An 18,531-nucleotide genomic window follows, 5' to 3' on the forward strand; every position below is an offset into this window, starting at 1 on the left:
ATAAACCAAAATTTCACCAAAAAGGAATGTATTCATTCATGTGGGGGTCCATGACATCAACAAAATCTTGCTATAAATTATTAAAGAGCATGCCCACCTGGAAAAGTAAAGCCCTTTGATTCGTTGCTTGTGATTATGATTGTCTAGCAATCGTTGTTGCTTATCCTATAAGTACTGGACCCTCGTCTGGTTCTGACAGACCGGTCACAATCTAGCTGCCTGCAGCACGCTGACCTTGCTGTAAATGTCTCCACTCCAGGAGCTAACTATAAAGTGAATAAATGTTACAGTTAAGGCAGTACACAATACATATCTAGTACATTTGTATTCACGTACAAGTACACAGCATAGGCAGTCTCAGATCATATCATGTTGTATACTACAACAATCATGATGGATTGGGTTTGTTGCTTGATAGCTTGTAATTTAGGGCTATAGGTTGAGTTCAGTGCAACAACTGAATAACAGTAGTATTTAGGAAATAATTTACAGGGGCGCCTGCTGGGCAAGTGGTCCAGGCACATGCCACATAATATGTGGCATGTGCCTGGACCACTTGGCCAGCAGGCCTATATTATAATAGGCTCTGGCCTGACTCTCTCTCCCTCTTTCCTGTAATGGCCTTGTGGTTAGAGTGTCCGCCCTGAAACTGGGAGGTCGGGGGTTCGATCCCCGGGCCGGGTCATACCAATTAAAGACTTGTAAAAATGGGACCCAATGCCTCCCTGCTTGGCACTCAGCATCAATGGGTTGGATTGGGGGTCAAATCAACTAATGATTCCCGAGCGCGGCACACGCTGCGGCTCACCGCTCCCCAAGAGATAGGTCAAATGCAGAGAACATATGTCACTGCGGTAACATGTGACTAATCGTACGACTTTGACTTTGTCTATCTAAGGGCCGATTCATACTCCCATTTTAGAGCCGAATAAAAGTCGGTTCGGCTCTGTAGTGCCTACAATGTGACGTCATTTGAGGTTCGGGGGGGCGGGTACCGTCCTAAAGTCGGCTCTACAGCGCCGAAACAGCGGTAAAATAGGAGTATGAATCGGCCCTAAGACTGCTTAACAAGCATAAATGAACATTGAACATTTCCATGGTATTATGGCCTTGTATACTGATCAGAGTTCTTTTAAACTTTTAGACTTAGTATTATTTATTTACTGTTTTACTTATGTGTATTGTGGAGCATCACCCAACTAAAGTTTTTCACAATGCTGTACATCTGTGTGACAATAAAGTAAACACCTTGAACCACTTGATACTATCAATAAAGGCAGAAAAGACAAGGCAGACAAAAAAAGAAAAAAGGAAATAATTTACAAATGGTGGGTTCCCACTTCCTGGTTGGTCGGTTGTGCCTTTTCAAGTCAAGGACCCCTAAATTGATATTTGGCAGCATACCTCAATGTGACGTGCTGCTAGATTGTAGATGTGCTTTTTTTTCTGCCTTCATTTCATCGTAACAAAGTAAGCCGACAGGAAATGCAGGGGGCAGAGAGATGGGGAGTGACACGCAGCAAAGGTTGTCGGGAGCGGGAGTTGAACCGACGACATGCTGTCAAACTGGATTAGCAGCCTAGGTGGACCGCTAGGCCGGCCCAGGCCAGATGTGAGATTTTCGAATTGCCAACGTATTAAAAGGATAAAGTGGTTAAAATGATGGTCATGCTACTGTATATTAACTACTTTTGCTGGGGACCCCTTGGTACCCCCTCAAGGACCCCTGGGGGTCCCCGGACCGCACTTTGAGAAGCAATGAGTTAGTGCACATTATGCTATACTTTTGAGCAGGTCAAACCCGTCTCTGCTCTCTCTCTCCCTGATCACGGTTTCTCGTCTCTTCACTGACCCGTCTGAAATAAAGCATACAAATGCAAATAAAGAAGAAAAAAAAGACACTTCATAATAAAACATATTTAATATATAGAATGTACATTGTACAACATATAGAGGCTGATAGGTAACATGGGTAGATAAATAAATAAATGCTGAGAATGTCCACAAAGTAGCATACATTCCACATTGCACTATATACTGCGTGTGTGTACATGTATACGCACACACACACACACACACACACACACACACACATACTAGTATATATATATAAATATGTTAATTGTATTGAGATTACTTTGACGTCAGATAAATGACAAAACTTTTTTTTTTATTAAGCATACAAAATATATTTAATTCTATAATTGCTTAAAACATCAGTTTAAAGTATAAATTAAGAACATGAAAATGATAATGACATTTAATTATTAAAGTAACCATCAATGTTATTATATGTATAACAGTGGTTCTCAAAGTGGGGTCAGGAGGAGACCCCCAGTGGACCTTGAGGGGATTGTAGGGGGTTCCCAACAAACTTTTAATATAGCATCTGTTTAACCACTTTAAACCTACATACACTTGCTATGTGAATATAATAGCAGATCTACAAGCTCACAGCGTGTCACAATGCGGCACGCTGATGTTGTGAGCTTTGCAGACCAACCGGCTATTATAAGAAACTATATATAGGCTATATATATATCATATTTTTTCAGATGAAGGTCTGCGGGCCAAATACATATTCATTTTGGGGTCCTTGACAAGTTTGAGAACCAATGATGCAGAAGACATGAAGAAACGTCGAAATCCGGCAGTGCTTCGACTGCAAGTCACTGCATTAAAAGAACTTGCAGGTGGCGAGGTGAAATCCAAGGCAGAGCCACTCATTGGTGTACTCGATGAAGCCCGGAGCCTTGTCGAGTCCCCCATCTGTATACATTCAGGGAAAACACAGTAATGAGGAACTTTACACGGACAAAAACCCATATGAGCATTTTAATCTTTAGCTTTCACAGTCAGACATGGGCTTATTGCATCAGTCACATCAGTGTGAAGAAAGCTAAATAGGTCACTACTACAGTACGTAATCAGCTATACCACAGGACGAGGAAAGAGGAAAGAAAGCAGGAATGAAATGGTCAAAATTGCTGCTACGCGAGGACTGAAAAATATAGCCTATACCAGTGGTTCCCAAAGTGGGGTCCGGGGACCCCTAAGGCAGCGGTTCCCAACGTGGGGTCCGCGGACCCCTAGGGGTACGCGACGCATAGCCAGGGGGTACCCAAGCCCCCTCAAAAAAAAAAAAAAAAAAAAAACGTTTTTTTTTTTTTTTTGAGGGGGCTTGTGAATCATGGTGTGTGTGTGTGATATGAAATGTCCAGTACCTCCCCAGTGCCTCCCCAAGTGCCACCCCAGTGTCTTCCCTGCAGTGTCTGCCCAGTGCCTCCCCAGTGTCTGCCCAGTGGCTCCCCAATGTCTCCCCAGTGGCTGCAGTTTCTCCCCAGTGCCTTCCCAGTGCCTCCTGCAGTGTCCCCTCAGTGCCTCCCCAGTGCCTCCCCAGTGTCCCCCTGAGTGCCTCCCCAGTGTCCCCCCAGTGCCTCCCCAGTGTCCCCCTGAGTGCCTCCCCAGTGTCTCCCCAGTGCCTCCCCAGTGCCTCCCCAGTGTCTCCCCAGTGCCTCCCCAGTGTCCCCTCAGTGCCTCCCCAGTGTCCCCCTGAGTGCCTCCCCATGCTCCCCAGTGTCTCCCCAGTGTCCCCCTGAGTGCCTCCCCATGCTCCCCAGTGTCTCCCCAGTGTCTCCCCAGTGCCTCCCCAGTGTCTCCCCAGTGTCTCCAGTGCCTTCCCAGTGCCTCCCCAGTGTCCCCCTGAGTGCCTCCCCAGTGACCAGCCGAGTGCCTCCCCAGTGCCTACCCAGTGTCCCCCTGAGTGCCTCCCCATGCTCCCCAGTGTCTCCCCAGTGTCTCCCCAGTGCCTCCCCAGTGCCTTCCCAGTGCCTCCCCAGTGTCCCCTCAGTGCCTCCCCAGTGTCCCCTCAGTGCCTTCCCAGTGCCTCCCCAGTGTCCACTCAGTGCCTCCCCAGTGTCCCCCTGAGTGCCTCCCCAGTGTCCCCCCCGAGTGCCTCCCCAGTGCCTCCCTGAGTGCCTCCCGAGTGTCTCCCCAGTGTCTCCCCAGTGCCTCCCCAGTGCCTGCCCAGTGTCCCCCCAGTGCCTCCCCAGTGCCTCCCTGAGTGCCTCCCGAGTGTCTCCCCAGTGTCTCCCCAGTGCCTCCCCAGTGCCTCCCCAGTGCCTGCCCAGTGTCCCCCCAGTGTCTCCAATAGCAATACAAGAGCAATAATACAAATCAATCTTAATTTATTCATTAATTATTGAATCAAATTAATTAATTAATCAAAATGTTCGACGCAAGAAGGCCCCCCTGCGGCCTGCGCCCAGCACCATGCCAAAGCTTTTTCCTGCAGGAAACACAGCTTGTGGTTGTAAATATATTGTTATCTGTGTTACGAGGATGAGGGGGTACCTGGAAAAATATCTACCGCAAAAGGGGTACCTGGTCCAAAAAAGGTTGGGAACCCCTGCCCTAAGGGTACCTGAGGGAGTTCCAGGGGTCCCCAGCTAAATGATAGTTTGGGACCAAATGGATTATAGGTCTGTATCTCTCAGAGTTAAAATAACATTGATTTTACAATATAAATTCTCAGATAGAAATACCATTAAATGGGGGTCCGTAGACTAATGCATGTCAAAATGGGGGTCCTTGAAATTAAACGTGGTGAGAATCACTAGCCAGAGCCGTAAAACTCTTCTCTTATGAGGGGTCCCTGGCATGTCTTTTTCAAATGGGGGTCCGCGGGCTCATTAGTGTCAATTTGGGGGTCCTTGACCTGAAAAAGTTTGGGAACCACTGGCCTATACAGTATGTGATATAATCTTCAACAATTTCAGATATCCACAATATGTCCTTTGCAAAGACAATTATGTTCATAATAGATGATATTTGCTATGTAAGTTATGAACAGCTGTTCATTTTGTTTAGTAACCGATAGCCATCCAGTGAAAGCAAAATCTGTGACAAGACTTGAACATGGTGAGCTTGAAATATACCTCGAATGATATCGAAGAGGTTGCAGTAGTTGGTGCCGTTGTCAAGAAGGCTGAACCAGGTAGTAGCAATGGAAATACCCTGAACAACATCAAAAGGGAGACAGACATTTTACACGTCTAATTTTAAGGTAAATTTAAAGGAATGTGATTTCTACATGATCCTGTGATTTGGGATCTTATCAAAATGAACAGAATTGACTGGGAGTAGTTAAGGCAAACACAATATAACATACAAAACAATTAGACTTACACTAACACGGCAGCCCAGACCCATTGTCGTGTTTTTCATGGTGAAGTTGAGGATCTCAATCGAACCATCAACGAATGAAGTGTGGTTGGCCTCAATGTAAGCAGGGGTCACCGCCCCAAGCTGAATGAAGAACAGAGAATATTATAGTCAAATTATTGTTTGAGTATTATTAATACGAAGTATTGTAAACTGCCGTTTTCTGTCACTTAAATATGCTACTTAAGACATTCTTTAGAGTTGATGTTAACTTCTTTCCAAGCAAATCACAGCAGCATCAGAAGATTCGCTACAGGGCAGCTGGTATCTCTTGACCGTGAAAATAGGTTTGTACTGCTCCTAAGTTTCCCATGAAACAAAGTTCCTTACCGTATATTCCTCTTTGGCCTTAATTGCAGTCAGTATGGCCATGTTTACATGAGGGCAAGGGACTCCAACCAGCCTATACAGGGAAGGAAATAACAGAATGGCATTTTACACGTCGTTATCCAAAGACTTTGTAGGCCTATAATCAACAATCAATAATCAAGAATCAATACAAATGAAAGTCTTACCAGACAATCTTGCAAAAGGGCGTCGGTAGCTTTGGCGTTGGCACGGCACATGTGAGGATGCACAATCCCACAAGGAGCGCAGAGAACAGAAGGAGATGTCTTCCATCCATGGTCAAGTTGGTGTCTTCTTGTGTCTTGTGAAGGTAACCGTGCATGTGAGAGTGCTGCTGATCGCTCAAGTCTGAGGCATCTGTGCCATTGGCGGTTTATATTATGTATGTAGGGCAACTTGAAGGAGTTGTCATGTCTGTGTGTGTGTGTTGCTGTGGCAAAGACTGTGGCATGTCATTGATTTGTTATGATGCAGGGGAAAGGAATGTCACCACACATTGGTACCTTTGGATTTGGATTTAAAAATGTGTGTCAGCACAGAAAGCATGTTCAACATAATTATTTACAGTGAGGCATTCAAACGTATACTATCACACCCGATCATGCATAATAACACTAAAACCAATATGAATACTTGTACTACTAATACTACATAACTACTACTATACTACTACTACTACTACTACTACAGTAATACTAATAAAAATAACACCTTGTGAAGTGAGGGGAGGTCTTATCATCATCATCATACACATTGTCAATGGCATTCAATGATTGTGTTAGGACAATGTTTGCGTTTACACAAACCCTCAAAGCTGGACATAGGAGGGCCTATAGCGCCCCTCAAAAATAGGGTTAAGGATATTATGAATATAATCATCATTCATTATGTTTATATACTGAATCATCTATCCTCATTTCAACCCAAGGCAAACCATTTCCAATTATCCAGCTCACACCAAGTTGCACATGTATACATAAATCCATGTCCAACAACCCAATAAACTATAGCCTGATTTAGAAAGAATATGAGAGCACAAAAATAATGAGACCAGCCTCACCCTGAATGCCCAATGGTAAAGCTTTAAACTACTCAAATAAAATGTTTTGTATGGCTTAGATTAAAGCTATTTAATCTAACATGCCATGTGATTGTATAGTCACAAAGCGTAGGTGTTCATTTCTGCATCCATGCATACGGTAATCTTAAAGGACAACTTTAGTTTTTTTCAACCAAGGTTCATGTTTTAGGTTGTTATTAGAGAAAGTCATTTTCTTTCATTTGCTGCTTTCTTTCGTTTTTGGGATTTTAGCAGTTTCTGATAGGGGGCGGGGGCATTCGAGCATGGGGCTAAATATGTATCTTTTTACAAAATATTATGGCGATTTATTTTTTTATTATTTACTATAGTCCTAATAAACCCCAAGAAATTACATCTGGCCACAAAAGATAACAGGATCTGTTGAATGTGACAAACTGACATATTGAGCCTATACAAACAGTATAAGCCTTCCCCCCCAGTAGGCTACATTCACATTCAGTAGATCCTGTGATCTTCTAGCCAATTTCCTGGGGTCTAGTAGGACTATAGTAAATAATACAAAAATAATTCACCATAAAACTTGGTAAAAAAAATACATATTTAGCCCCATGCTTGAATGCCCCCGCCCCCTGTCAAAAACAGCTAAAATCCCTAAAACGAAAGAAAGCAGCAGATGAAAAAAATATGAACACTCATCTTTTACTTTCTCTAATAACAACCTAAAACATGAACCTTGAAAAAAACTAAAGTTGTCCTTTAATGATTAATTTAATAATGCATCCATTTACAGTTGGAAACGGTGTATGTAAGCAGTAGCACATGAGGCTGCAGTTTCAAAAGTTGGTGTTTGCATTTTGCAAGTTTTTCTCACTCTCTCCTTAATCAAATCACATCAACGACAACATCCACAGAGCTGTCTATTGACTCCTATGATTACCATATTTTGTTGTTTTGTTTAAAAACGAAACAGGCCAGGCTTCAATGATGAGTGTAGGCCTAAACACATGGATTCTTTGGAATAAATAAATAAATAAACAAAACAAGAAAGGGTACTGGCCATTTTCACATAAGGACCATGACTTGGTAGGCTAATCCTTGTGAAATGTAAATATATATATAAAACTAGAAAAAGTGCCCTTCTGGGCACAGGTCTCCACCAGGTTATCCACAGATCCGTGCAGTTAGAGGTAAAAACACTTTTCGGCCAGTTATAGCGCCACCTTGAGGTTGAGTTGAAATTGTTCATGTGGCATTTTGTCCTCGGCCTAGTGGGAATGTGGGTGCACAATTTCACGGAAATCACGTGATGTGTTCATGATTTGCAGCATTTTGTTTGAAACTGAGCACTCCTGTGAACTTTGGAAGCCAATCTTAACCAATCAGGATGGAGTGTGAGAAATCTGAAAGACCGGTTTGGTTGAATGGCTCTAGAGAGACTGTGTACCAATTTGCGTGATGTTTGGACAAAATCTGTAGGTGTGGTGTGCAAAAACTTGTTTTGCACAAAGCGGCCTCCTGGTGGCGCTATAACAGGCCGTTCTGGAAGGTTTGGGGCAGAGGTTCATCGTTGGCATCCAGGGAGTGTGTGTGCAAAATTTGGCATCGACCGGGTTAACGGTGGCCGAGATTAGCTGCTAACGGACGGACACACACACACACACACACACACACACACACACACACACGGACGGACGGACGGACGGACGGAGTGCAAAACATACTCTCTCCCCATGCCTTCGGCCTGGTGGAGACAATGAAATAAAAAAAACATATCAATAAAGAATACGAAATATAGAGTCATACCTGACCGAAGTAAAATGATGGCTTTGTTAGCCAATAGCAGAAACCCAACCTGAGTCAATTAACCTTAAAGTTCACTTTAAAAACCTTTAACCAAGATATGAAAACATTTAACCCTATGAAAGATAGAGGTTGAAACCCTGAAAGAATTTGAGTACATCACTCAAGTTGGATTTTTAGTTCTGATTCAGAGAGCGTTACAGTTGCAAAGAGAAAGAAAGAGAGAGGTATCCAAATGGTACAAGATGAATCTCTAATTATACAAGCATTTTATACCAAGGAAATCAGGTCATCACAAATGTGATGAGGTCAGCACATTTTGGGAACATTTGGGCAAGTGGCTATGGCCGTTTTTAGCCCAACGAGTTAATTTACCATTCCAAGCATTAACTAATGCTTGGAATGGATTTAGAATCATGAAAACCCACTAGTTTGACATGTCACATGCTACATGAAGCATAATGCAATTGTGTTATTTTTTGCCTTATATAGGATGTTAATGGTATGGTCACATACCCTGTATAAAACCTCTATGAAAAAAATTGCTCAATGCTGACAGCCGGTCGGCAAGTGGATTTAATGAATGTAGGTATGTATGTAGACAAGATTTTAGGCCAATAAAAATGTCCCACTTCACAACCCCGGCTGGCGGACTATCTCTCATTTACGGTAACTCAAACACAAAATAAAACATATAAAATAAATGATACTTCTATCAATACCATACGTGCCCTTTACAGTTTCAAAACTATATGAGCTGAATATTGCATTTACTACTCTGTAAACAGAATATGTAAAAGATGTTGCAATGCGTTTGTAACCGTTATACCTACAAGTGTAATGTATTTTACAGAGGCTATATTGGGTGCCACCATGTCAACAGGTAATCCTGACCAATATGATCCTCTCATAATGTTTACACTCAAACACTACCAAAGCTAATACCACAATCTCTAAATGAGTGGTGTAAAGTAACTAAGTACATTTACTTAAGTACAATTTTGAGGAATTTATACTTCTACTACACTACATCTCCAGATCCAAATATTGTACCTTTACTCCATTACATTTATTTGACAGCTTTAATTTACTATAGTTACTTTGTAAATGTGGATTGTTATAACAAAACACACAGTAACCACTCCAGCCCTATAAACATTTCAGCCATTTGGAAATAGCTGATCTACAAGCTCATCGCGACGCATTGTGAGTTTGTAGATGTGCCATTTCCAAAAGACCTCTATACATTTGAAAACATGAAATGAGACATTCATCTGCTCATTCACCACTGTCTCATAAGGTTTACCTCAAAACGTCAGCATAGAGTTCTTCCGTGCTGCCTGCAGAGGGCACCAGCTGCTAATATAATGAACAGTTCCTATCCACAATTTCTGTGGACTCCTCTTTTTGAGGCCAACAAGGTATCTGCCTCGCTTTCGGGTTCTTGGAAACGCCCCCCAGCCACTGTGTTAGTTTTACTGAGGTTAGGTTTAGGTATACTTTACTGAGGTTAGGTTTAGGTATAGTTTTACTGAGGTTAGGGTTAGGTTTAGGTATAGTTTTACTGAGGTTAGGGTTAGGTTTAGGTAGGCTATAGTTTTACTGAGGTTAAGGTTAGGGTTAGGTTTAGGTGTAGGCTGTCAATCACAGCGACTGGCCAGTCACAGCGCCCCCCTCTACGTCACTCTGTACCGAATGCGAGGCAGAAACCATATCAGCCTTTTTGAGTGGTGCAGCCACTCCAATGAACAACAATGTGTGGCCCCTGTGTCTGAGGGCGAGAAGCCCTTTAGGGCGAGGTTGCGTGCACGCATCCGCCTGGGTGACGGCAGACTACTGGGTGAGTGCCTGGCGCTTGGCTTTGGCATCAGATCAACACATGGAATTAATTCTGTACTGGCCGTTTATGGATCGTGTCTTGAGTGTACAGGGTTTGATGAGGTCAGATCAACATAATGGAATATCAGAACAGGTCAGCTCCATATATGGAGATCTAAGGGTGGCAGCAGGGGCAGTGTCTTGACAGTGTAAAGGGTTTTGGGCCTGTTGAGAACTTAACTAATAACTTTGGAGTGGGCCTGTCTAGAGTTTGAATGGACAGGTATCAGTCAAAAGGAGACATTGAAGAGGAAGGACAGGTGGGGTAGGATCAATATTATGGAATGTCAGAACAGGTCAGCTCCATATATGGAGGTTTGAACTTTGAGGTCAGATGTAGAGTTGCTGGAGGGGTGTCAGAGCAGCAGAGCAGTGGGATATCCAATTCAATTCAATGTTCAAAGAAGGGGGGTTTCAATACTTAAATAATCCAAGATGGCAGATTAAAGTGGCTTGTGCATGAGGGTTTTTACTTCCCTTTCCAGTGGGGTGTCCATTTGGCTCCTTCTCAATCCAGGTCCTCTCTCCTCTGTCCTTGCTCTGTGTGTCATCAACCGTGTCTGGGGCCAAACTGGTTCAGTCTTCAACAGCGGCCCTTAAATAGGGAGGGACTTCCAGCCAGCACCAATGGCAGCCTGCAATTCATTCATTCAGTCATGATTAGCTCATGCCCTGCACCTGTTCAACTTACTTCTCTAATTAGATTAATCAATGCTGGTCTGCTGCCACTGCCACTATAGACTGGCTTCCAAAACACGGCAACTCAAAATTAAATAATAAAGAAGTGTGCCTGCACACAAAATCAACATCAAAAGGAATCAACATTGTGTGGAGTTTGCATGTTCTCCCCGTGTCCCCTAGGGTAGGTACCCTCACAAAAAACATGCAGTAATCCTGGTCACTAAACTGCCTCCCCCTGGCCAGCCGGGGCGCCTGATGGAGGGGAAAGGAACTGGTTGGAATAACGTGTTCCTTCCACGCGCTACGTCCAACCAGGGAAACTCCCCCCTGTCAGGTGTAAAGGAGCAACTTGGACACTCAGGCATGAAGGAAGCATGAGTTCAAGTCCATTGCTCTCCCCTTGTCCCCCATATATGGGGACTAGGTTGGTGGAGGGTGTGTAGAGCCCAGGATCACATTAGATGATTGACACAGGGGTGAAAAATGGGTTACAAAATCGTGGGATAAAAAAATATATATATATAAAAATAAAAATAAAGGAATCAACATAAAACCAGATAATCAGTATATGTCAGTATGACATCTCTATCCTGTATGTATGTATGTATGTCTGTTTGGTGTACCAACAGGTGACAAAGTGGCGCTGCTGAGCTTCACACTGTGCACAGGTGCATGATGGGAAGGTGAGTTTGCCATGGACAAGTTGCCATGGGGAAGTTATGCCATGGGCAACTTGTCAGAAGATACAGCCTTAAAAAAGGGTTTATTTTACGTATGGGAGTTACTGAGAGCAAAAGAAGAAAACTAGAACTGCACTCTGTCGAGTGCCTACCGTCGACCGCTACAAACTTTCAAATCTCAGCCACTCTGTAAAACATTGAAATGAAATACTAAAGTCAGGTTATAACTGGCTATCAATGGTGACGTAATTACGATATGTTTCAATATTGGTTGGGTAACAGGTAACCTATGTATGGATACATGTATGTAAGTTGTGAGTTGAAAGTACTATACTGTGGTCGGATGGATTTTTTATGGGTATGCTCGGAGGTATATATACTAGATGTTGATGGTGACGTAATTAGGATGGGTGAATTAAAGGTACAGTAATGTAATGTCTGTATGTACTATGTATACATGTATGTAATCTGAAACCTGACACTGTATTGTTTTCAGTAGCAGAAGGATTAGGATATGTTTCAGTTGTTGCAATACAGTCAATGCCTTCAGATCGAACTGATACCTCGGCTTCTCCCCAGCTTCATGTCCACCTTCATGTCCACAGATTTCAAATCAGCATAATTTTGTTATTAGCATTATGTTATGCTTTAGCCATTGAAAAATAGCAGATCTACAAGCTCATAGCGCACCACCGAGTGGCGTGCTACGAGCTTGTAGGTCTGCTATTTTTGAAAAATCGAAGAACGACTGACATAGAAACATAGCTTTTTCAGAAAACGGTCAGGATGTAGAAGACATTTTTAGAATCTGATCTCAGGTCAGAATGGGTAAAGAACAGAAGAGAGCAAAGCGTTTAGAGACTGACTTGAGAGTCTAGATCTAGATTGAAGATCAACAGAATTTATTGTTCAGCAATATTTGATCTCTGCACATTCACAGTTTCACACAGCAAAAAAACAATAGTTGTCATTACAGATCTATTGAAACTGGACGGGGAAAAGGGAAACAAATAGAGACAGATAATATAATAGATTGTGTTGGAATTGTAGATACTGATAAGACATTGTATCACTATTACACAGAATCAGATTTTAAGGCTAAATATGATTTGTCTATCAACATAGTTTAAAGTGAGAAGTGACCCTGTGCGGCCTTCTAAAACAGACATATTTCTATAAAATTCTAGACAGCACCATTCATGTCTGTACAGCAATGCTACTGAGCTGCAGATGAGACTGACATCTGCTGGCTTTTAAAGTAAGTGCATAACAAGGTACTCCAGTTGTAAACACTAAGGTAAAGGCAGCTTTGGCAATAATACAAAAATAACATGTTTGCCTCATCAGGCTAAAGCGTTATTTATGAAAAAAAAAGAAGGAAAAGCACCATCTGTGTTGGTATTCAAGAGTAAGAAGGTCCTCCACGGCCGGAAGGGCTCCGTTGCATTATGAATGGGACAGATTGAGAAATGTGAAGAGAATATGCTAATAATGACGTATGCTTTACTCATTCAAAAATGTATCTGCAGCGAGGTTGCCTCTGTTGAAATACTTTGGTTTATAAGGAAACGACTCATTTGTCTTTTCTTTAGCTGATAAGTTATCAAGCCAAGTGTGACTCAAATTAATACTTTGATGGTCAAATACATGAAAAGAAATAAAAATACATTTAACGAGGGCCATAGGTCATCATGTAGAGACCACTAAACCACTGCATCAGGTTATGTATGAATCTAAACCCCCAGCCCTTTCAAATAGTAAGTCACACATCGCCATAGACCCACCTGAACTCTACTTGCAATTGACTTCATTCCATCTATGGCAGGCAGTCAGTGAATTGAATCCCACTGTATCCATCCACTCCTGCTCCTCAGCCCTTGCCCTTGTGGTTGCCATAGGAACTTCTCCCCTTCAACCCTTGCTCTTGTGGTTTCCATAGCTGGGGAAGCCAAACTGGCAGAGCATCAGGTTGGAGAAGCAGAGTGGCATGGAGCCGTAGATCTGTGCCAGCCTGTTCAGACAGTAGGACCTCTGAAGGAGGTGTTCGGGGCGACGCCACATACCGAGGTACCCGCTGCTGGCGTCTTTCTCCAGGTTGCGTAGGTCCACGGGCTTGACGAAGACCCCCGAGGGTCTGCCGATGCTCGACAACCTCAACTGTTTCCCCAAATGCATTGCCACGGCAAAGTTCATGGCAATGTCGTCGCAATTCTCCGTGTCATCAATCAGCTTATGTACTGCTTGAGGCTGGTCCTGGAACAGTTGCAGGTAGTGGCGGTGGAAGAAAGCCGCACCAATCAGCACCATGGAGTACCTGCAGTGGAAAGTATAGGTTAAACTGTGGACCTCCGACAACCAAAACAAATACATGCTAGTGTGTAAATACGGCAAAAATCTGATTAAAATATATAGTGATCAATTCCGTAATCAAAGTAATAGAAGAGTAAATGTGACGTACCCAAATGTGTAGTCACATTTTTGTTTTATTATAAATGTTTTCTTGTATTTTGAATAGTCTTATTGGTCCAAATTCACAACGGCGCTTACGCTCATAACATTACGTGACGTGGGCGGAAAGGCATTTACGTGGATTTCCCACATTTATTTGGAATTCATGGAAATGGCCGTGAACTTGACGCTCACGTACGTTGGTCGGAAACTCCGCCAAATCCTACGGGACCTCTTTAGGTGGCGGAGGAATTTACGGATTTATTCAGAAGGCTTTAGTCTTCATGCTGAATCAATAAATAGTTCCCAAATCTCAGATAAAATATGTAGGCATGTCCCCCCAACATTGGTCAGCACATTAAAAAAAATATATTTTATATATTATATATATAAAAAGCCGAGTGCACTTGTATGCACTTGTATGCCTAATGCATGCATTCTATGCAAGTTAGCCTAGAGTCCCATGCAGAAACTGCCCCTGCAAGCCGGCACCTTTTTATTTATTTATTAGGATATTTCTAGCATGCGCGATTGTGCTTCTCACTTGACAGCTTTCTACTCGCAGTGCAACGCGTTGTGAGCCTGTACAGTAGATCGGCTCTCGCGGACTCACTGCATGTTAAAAAACTAACTCACAATTATAATAAGAACATAGGCCTGGCTACACTTATCTGCATTCGAATCTGGCACTGTACGAATCCAGCGTTGTTTAGTGTGTGTTAGTGTTGTTTAGTTAGTGAGTCAGTGTGTGTGTGTGTGTGTGTGTGTGTGTGTGTGTGTGTGTGTGTGGCGGACAGCAGCATGCTGCCGCTGAACCGAGTCCAATCTGGGTGAAATTTACATTGGAAAATTAATATAACGGCGCGGTGAGCCCGGCTAGGACAGAACACGGCCCGGCCCGACTGGCATTCTATGGTCTATATAGACGGTCTGACAGACAGCAGTCACGAGGGCTAATTCGCCATATAAATCCACATTATGGCATCAGCGCGTGCAATTTGGCCAGTCAGTTTTAACTTTTAAATAGCTATATGCTATACGTGTCCATGATCAGAACAAATCCATTCTCCACATGGCATTCAGACAGATGACAGTGAGATGATATTAATCTATTCCCCACATGAATCAATGCAGCTCTGATAAAAAAAAGTATCGGATATCTATTTTACTTCTGCAGGCGAGTGTTCTTTCTTTTTTTTATAACCCTGCAGTGCATTCATCAGTAAGGGCTTATCATTGCCGAGTTGTAATATAGCATTTGGTCGTGTGGTGAACAGTACAAATTAACTTCTTTCTCATTATGTGAAAGTAACTGTAACATAACTTATTAACGTTCTGACATTTAACAAGGAGTGAAGCAATGTGTGCCAAGTTGGCAAGTTTCGTTTATAATTATATACATATAACTCGCGCTGTTTGCTTGAAGATCTGTCCGTGCAGAGAACCTCCTGTCAAAATTAACTACTCTACAAGCTCATCGCGCTGTTGTATAGAATTTAAAGTTTGGGAATCCTCTGTGCCGGCTATGACGTATTTCGAGATTTCCCGTTGCCTTATATGGTGTAGAATGGGCGTGGATGTTCCAACTAACCAGGCGACACCAGGCGAATCACTTGGGAAAAATGCGGAAAGGATACACTCAGCGATCCGCACAAATGAAGTGATTACACCAGCTTCTCTGAATAACACGTCATCTCAACGTAGCTTGATCGGACGGATAAATACGATATCCGTTTCCGCCACCGTTACACTCTGGCGTATTTATTGTTGGTGAATCGAGCCCATTGTGTCTTGAGAATGAGCAGGGAGTCTGTTGTAGGAATGGACCTATTCCACATTCCACCACCAGGTGGCAAATGCACTTTCTGAGATTCCAGTTTATTGATGCTGAGCAATGTAAACAGACATGGCATGGGAATGTGGAATATGAAGGAAAATAAGATGCATTGTGATTTGTGATGAATATGTATGAGAAGAGATGGGTTTATTGATATTGTGTGAAAATGTGAATGTGCATACAGTAATTGCAACTCTTTAAAACAAAGAAAGAAAAGTAAATGGTGATTTAACCTTGCATAATTGTTAATAAATCAGATGAACAAGGAAGAGGAAGGGAGTTTTCCCAAGTTTGTTCAGGTTAACCTGGCAGATCAGTTTAAAAATAGAATCCGTTTACTCCCTGGTAACATGAAGAAATAGAAATAGAAAGTGTCTCAAGAAAGAAAAAGAAAAAAGACTGCTGCTATTTTTGGCCTAAAATTACATTGCCCACAAAAGGTTGAAAAGTAGTTGAAGGATGACATACCTGTCCCCTCCACCCATTTCTGGATCCTGCAGCTCAAAGCTACCATAGCTATACACTCCACGCGCCATGCAGACATGTTTTCGAGGGACAAAACCAACAATTTGATCCGGAAATTGCTGTGGGACAAAATAAGGCATTAAATATTGTAGCAGTTTTACACACACACACACACACACACACACACACACACACACACACACACACACACACACACACACACACACACACACACACACACACACACACACACACACACACACACACACACACACACACATTCCGTCTATGTATGACAAATGTTGCATCATGTCAATGTCTAATGCACATTAATCTATACTAGAGTAGAGCCTGTACAGCGGTGGCCTAATTGGAACGATGCAAGTTGGAAATGCCACCCAGATATTATGTCTGGGTGGGCAATGCGGGCAATGCACCCCCTGTGGTGGTGTGGAACGTGTGTGTTGAATTTGAAGTCGGTGGGGCGAATGGTTCTCAAGTTACGTGGATTACACACAGACAGACAGAGACATGGTGCATTTATCAGATAAGATAGAAAAGCAATGGAATCCAGATACATGGGATGATAAATAGTTTCAACAGCTACATCAAAGCTGATGGCATTACCTTCCAAACAGAGAAAGCAAAACTGATGTCGGGAACGCTGACCAAGGTATCATCATCAAGCATCAACAGAGCTAAGGTGTTGGAAACAAGGCATATATGTTAGAGGAAGATATTCCTCTTTCAGAGTAAAACAGTCCATCCATGACAGACAACACACAATCAGTTGAAATAAAATACTGACCATCTGTATCAATTTCAGTGAAAGGCTGCAGTCTGTTGCGCATGTGATTGACGCTCTGCTCCTTGAAGACCACTGGGACAGGATGGGGCCCCAGCGAGTCCCAAAGCTTCTGGGGGGTTTGTTCCCCAACGTTATTCCAAACTATGATTATCCTCCGAAGGCGGGGTACTCCCTGGTAATGGTTCAGAAGTCTGAGCAGAATATCCGTGCGATTATACGTTTGGATGACGATAGTGAATCCCTCTCCTTCCTCCTCCTCTTTTGTCCTCCTTTGTGCGAAGTTGGACTTGCCAGGCGATGCTCTGTGCAGAACTCCCATGTCTTCAGCGGGTGGCAATAGAGCGGTCAAGGCCGCACAGACAAGGAGCAGGAGGAGCAGTATTGGCCAAACTAGATACGGCCGCCAGAGACCCATAAAGCTGCTAAGGACCCTGTAGCAAGAAGAGACGGATGCAACATTTAAGTTACGTTATGCTACTTTTGCCTTCTCTCACGGTTCATTGAACTCCATCACCTGTTGACCATCATCACCTTTGGTTCTCAAAGTGGGGTACGGGGACCCCCATGGGTGTCCAGGGGGTTTGACGCAAAAGTATTTAATGTAGCATCACAATCATTTTACCAACTTTGTTTGTACATCTGCTATTTTCTTTTTCTTTAATCATTTTCTTTTTTTTTTAATCTTCTGGGGGTCCCTGGCACAAACTCTTTTCAGATGGGGGGGTCAGCAGCCAATTATATATCAATAGCTACTATTGCACACTTACTTTTCAATCATGTCACGTAAAGGACGTGTTTAATTGAGCATGCAGTGACAGCTGCTATAATTTAACCACTTTTAAGCTATCTATGAGCTCACGACAATCCTTAAGTAGCCCTACAAGTCAGAACCCAATGGTACTGAAGTTTCTGACATTTTGGGGCTAACCCAGGGGGTTCCGAGAGGGGCTAATCCTTAAGCTACTTCTCTCTCAACTCTTCTTTAAAAAGTAGCATTAAACAATTACATATTTCTCTTTGTAAGAAATAAAAATTAAATAAAATGTGTTTATAAAGCATATTTAAAAGCCATTCTAGTTGACCAAGTGTGCTATACATGAAGTATACATAGCCTACATGAAGTAATTAACCATTGACAAACAACGAGGTATAACTTCTTAAAACATGGAGAAAATGGAACGTTACCTCATTTTATGCTCACAGCTGGTAGAGCAATTAAACCTCTTAATTTTCACGCCCCGCCACCATGTGTTGACACATCAAAGAACTTTGAAGAAAAGAGTTCCACGACCAGCTGTCAACAAACAAACAGGAGTTCGCA

At 42.7% G+C, this 18,531-nt stretch overlaps 1 protein-coding gene across 1 annotated transcript; it reads right to left on the minus strand.

Annotated features, from left to right (window-relative positions):
• Nucleotides 1–12,662: 12,662 nt before the first annotated feature.
• Nucleotides 12,663–18,492, minus strand: LOC310870612 (exostosin-like 2). Its single transcript, XM_083781866.1, has 5 exons — nt 18,396–18,492; nt 17,211–17,641; nt 17,030–17,100; nt 16,406–16,521; nt 12,663–13,966 (listed from the first exon to the last, which is right to left on the minus strand). Exons 1-5 carry the CDS (start codon nt 18,398–18,400, stop codon nt 13,564–13,566), a joined length of 1,026 nt encoding a protein of 341 aa, XP_083637992.1. The 5' UTR covers nt 18,401–18,492; the 3' UTR covers nt 12,663–13,563.
• Nucleotides 18,493–18,531: the final 39 nt, after the last annotated feature.

Source organism: Protomyctophum parallelum, assembly GCF_964188405.1.
Source record: "Protomyctophum parallelum genome assembly, chromosome: 14".
NCBI lineage: Eukaryota > Metazoa > Chordata > Actinopteri > Myctophiformes > Myctophidae > Protomyctophum > Protomyctophum parallelum.

What these genes read in the sequence shown, in the direction of transcription:
- LOC310870612 (XM_083781866.1), bottom strand. An exon ending in CACTGAAATTGATACAGATG is followed by an intron (nt 17,101 to 17,210) that starts GTCAGTATTTTA and finishes CCAACACCTTAG; the next exon opens with CTCTGTTGATGCTTGATGAT. An exon ending in TTGCTTTCTCTGTTTGGAAG is followed by an intron (nt 16,522 to 17,029) that starts GTAATGCCATCA and finishes TTTGTCCCACAG; the next exon opens with CAATTTCCGGATCAAATTGT.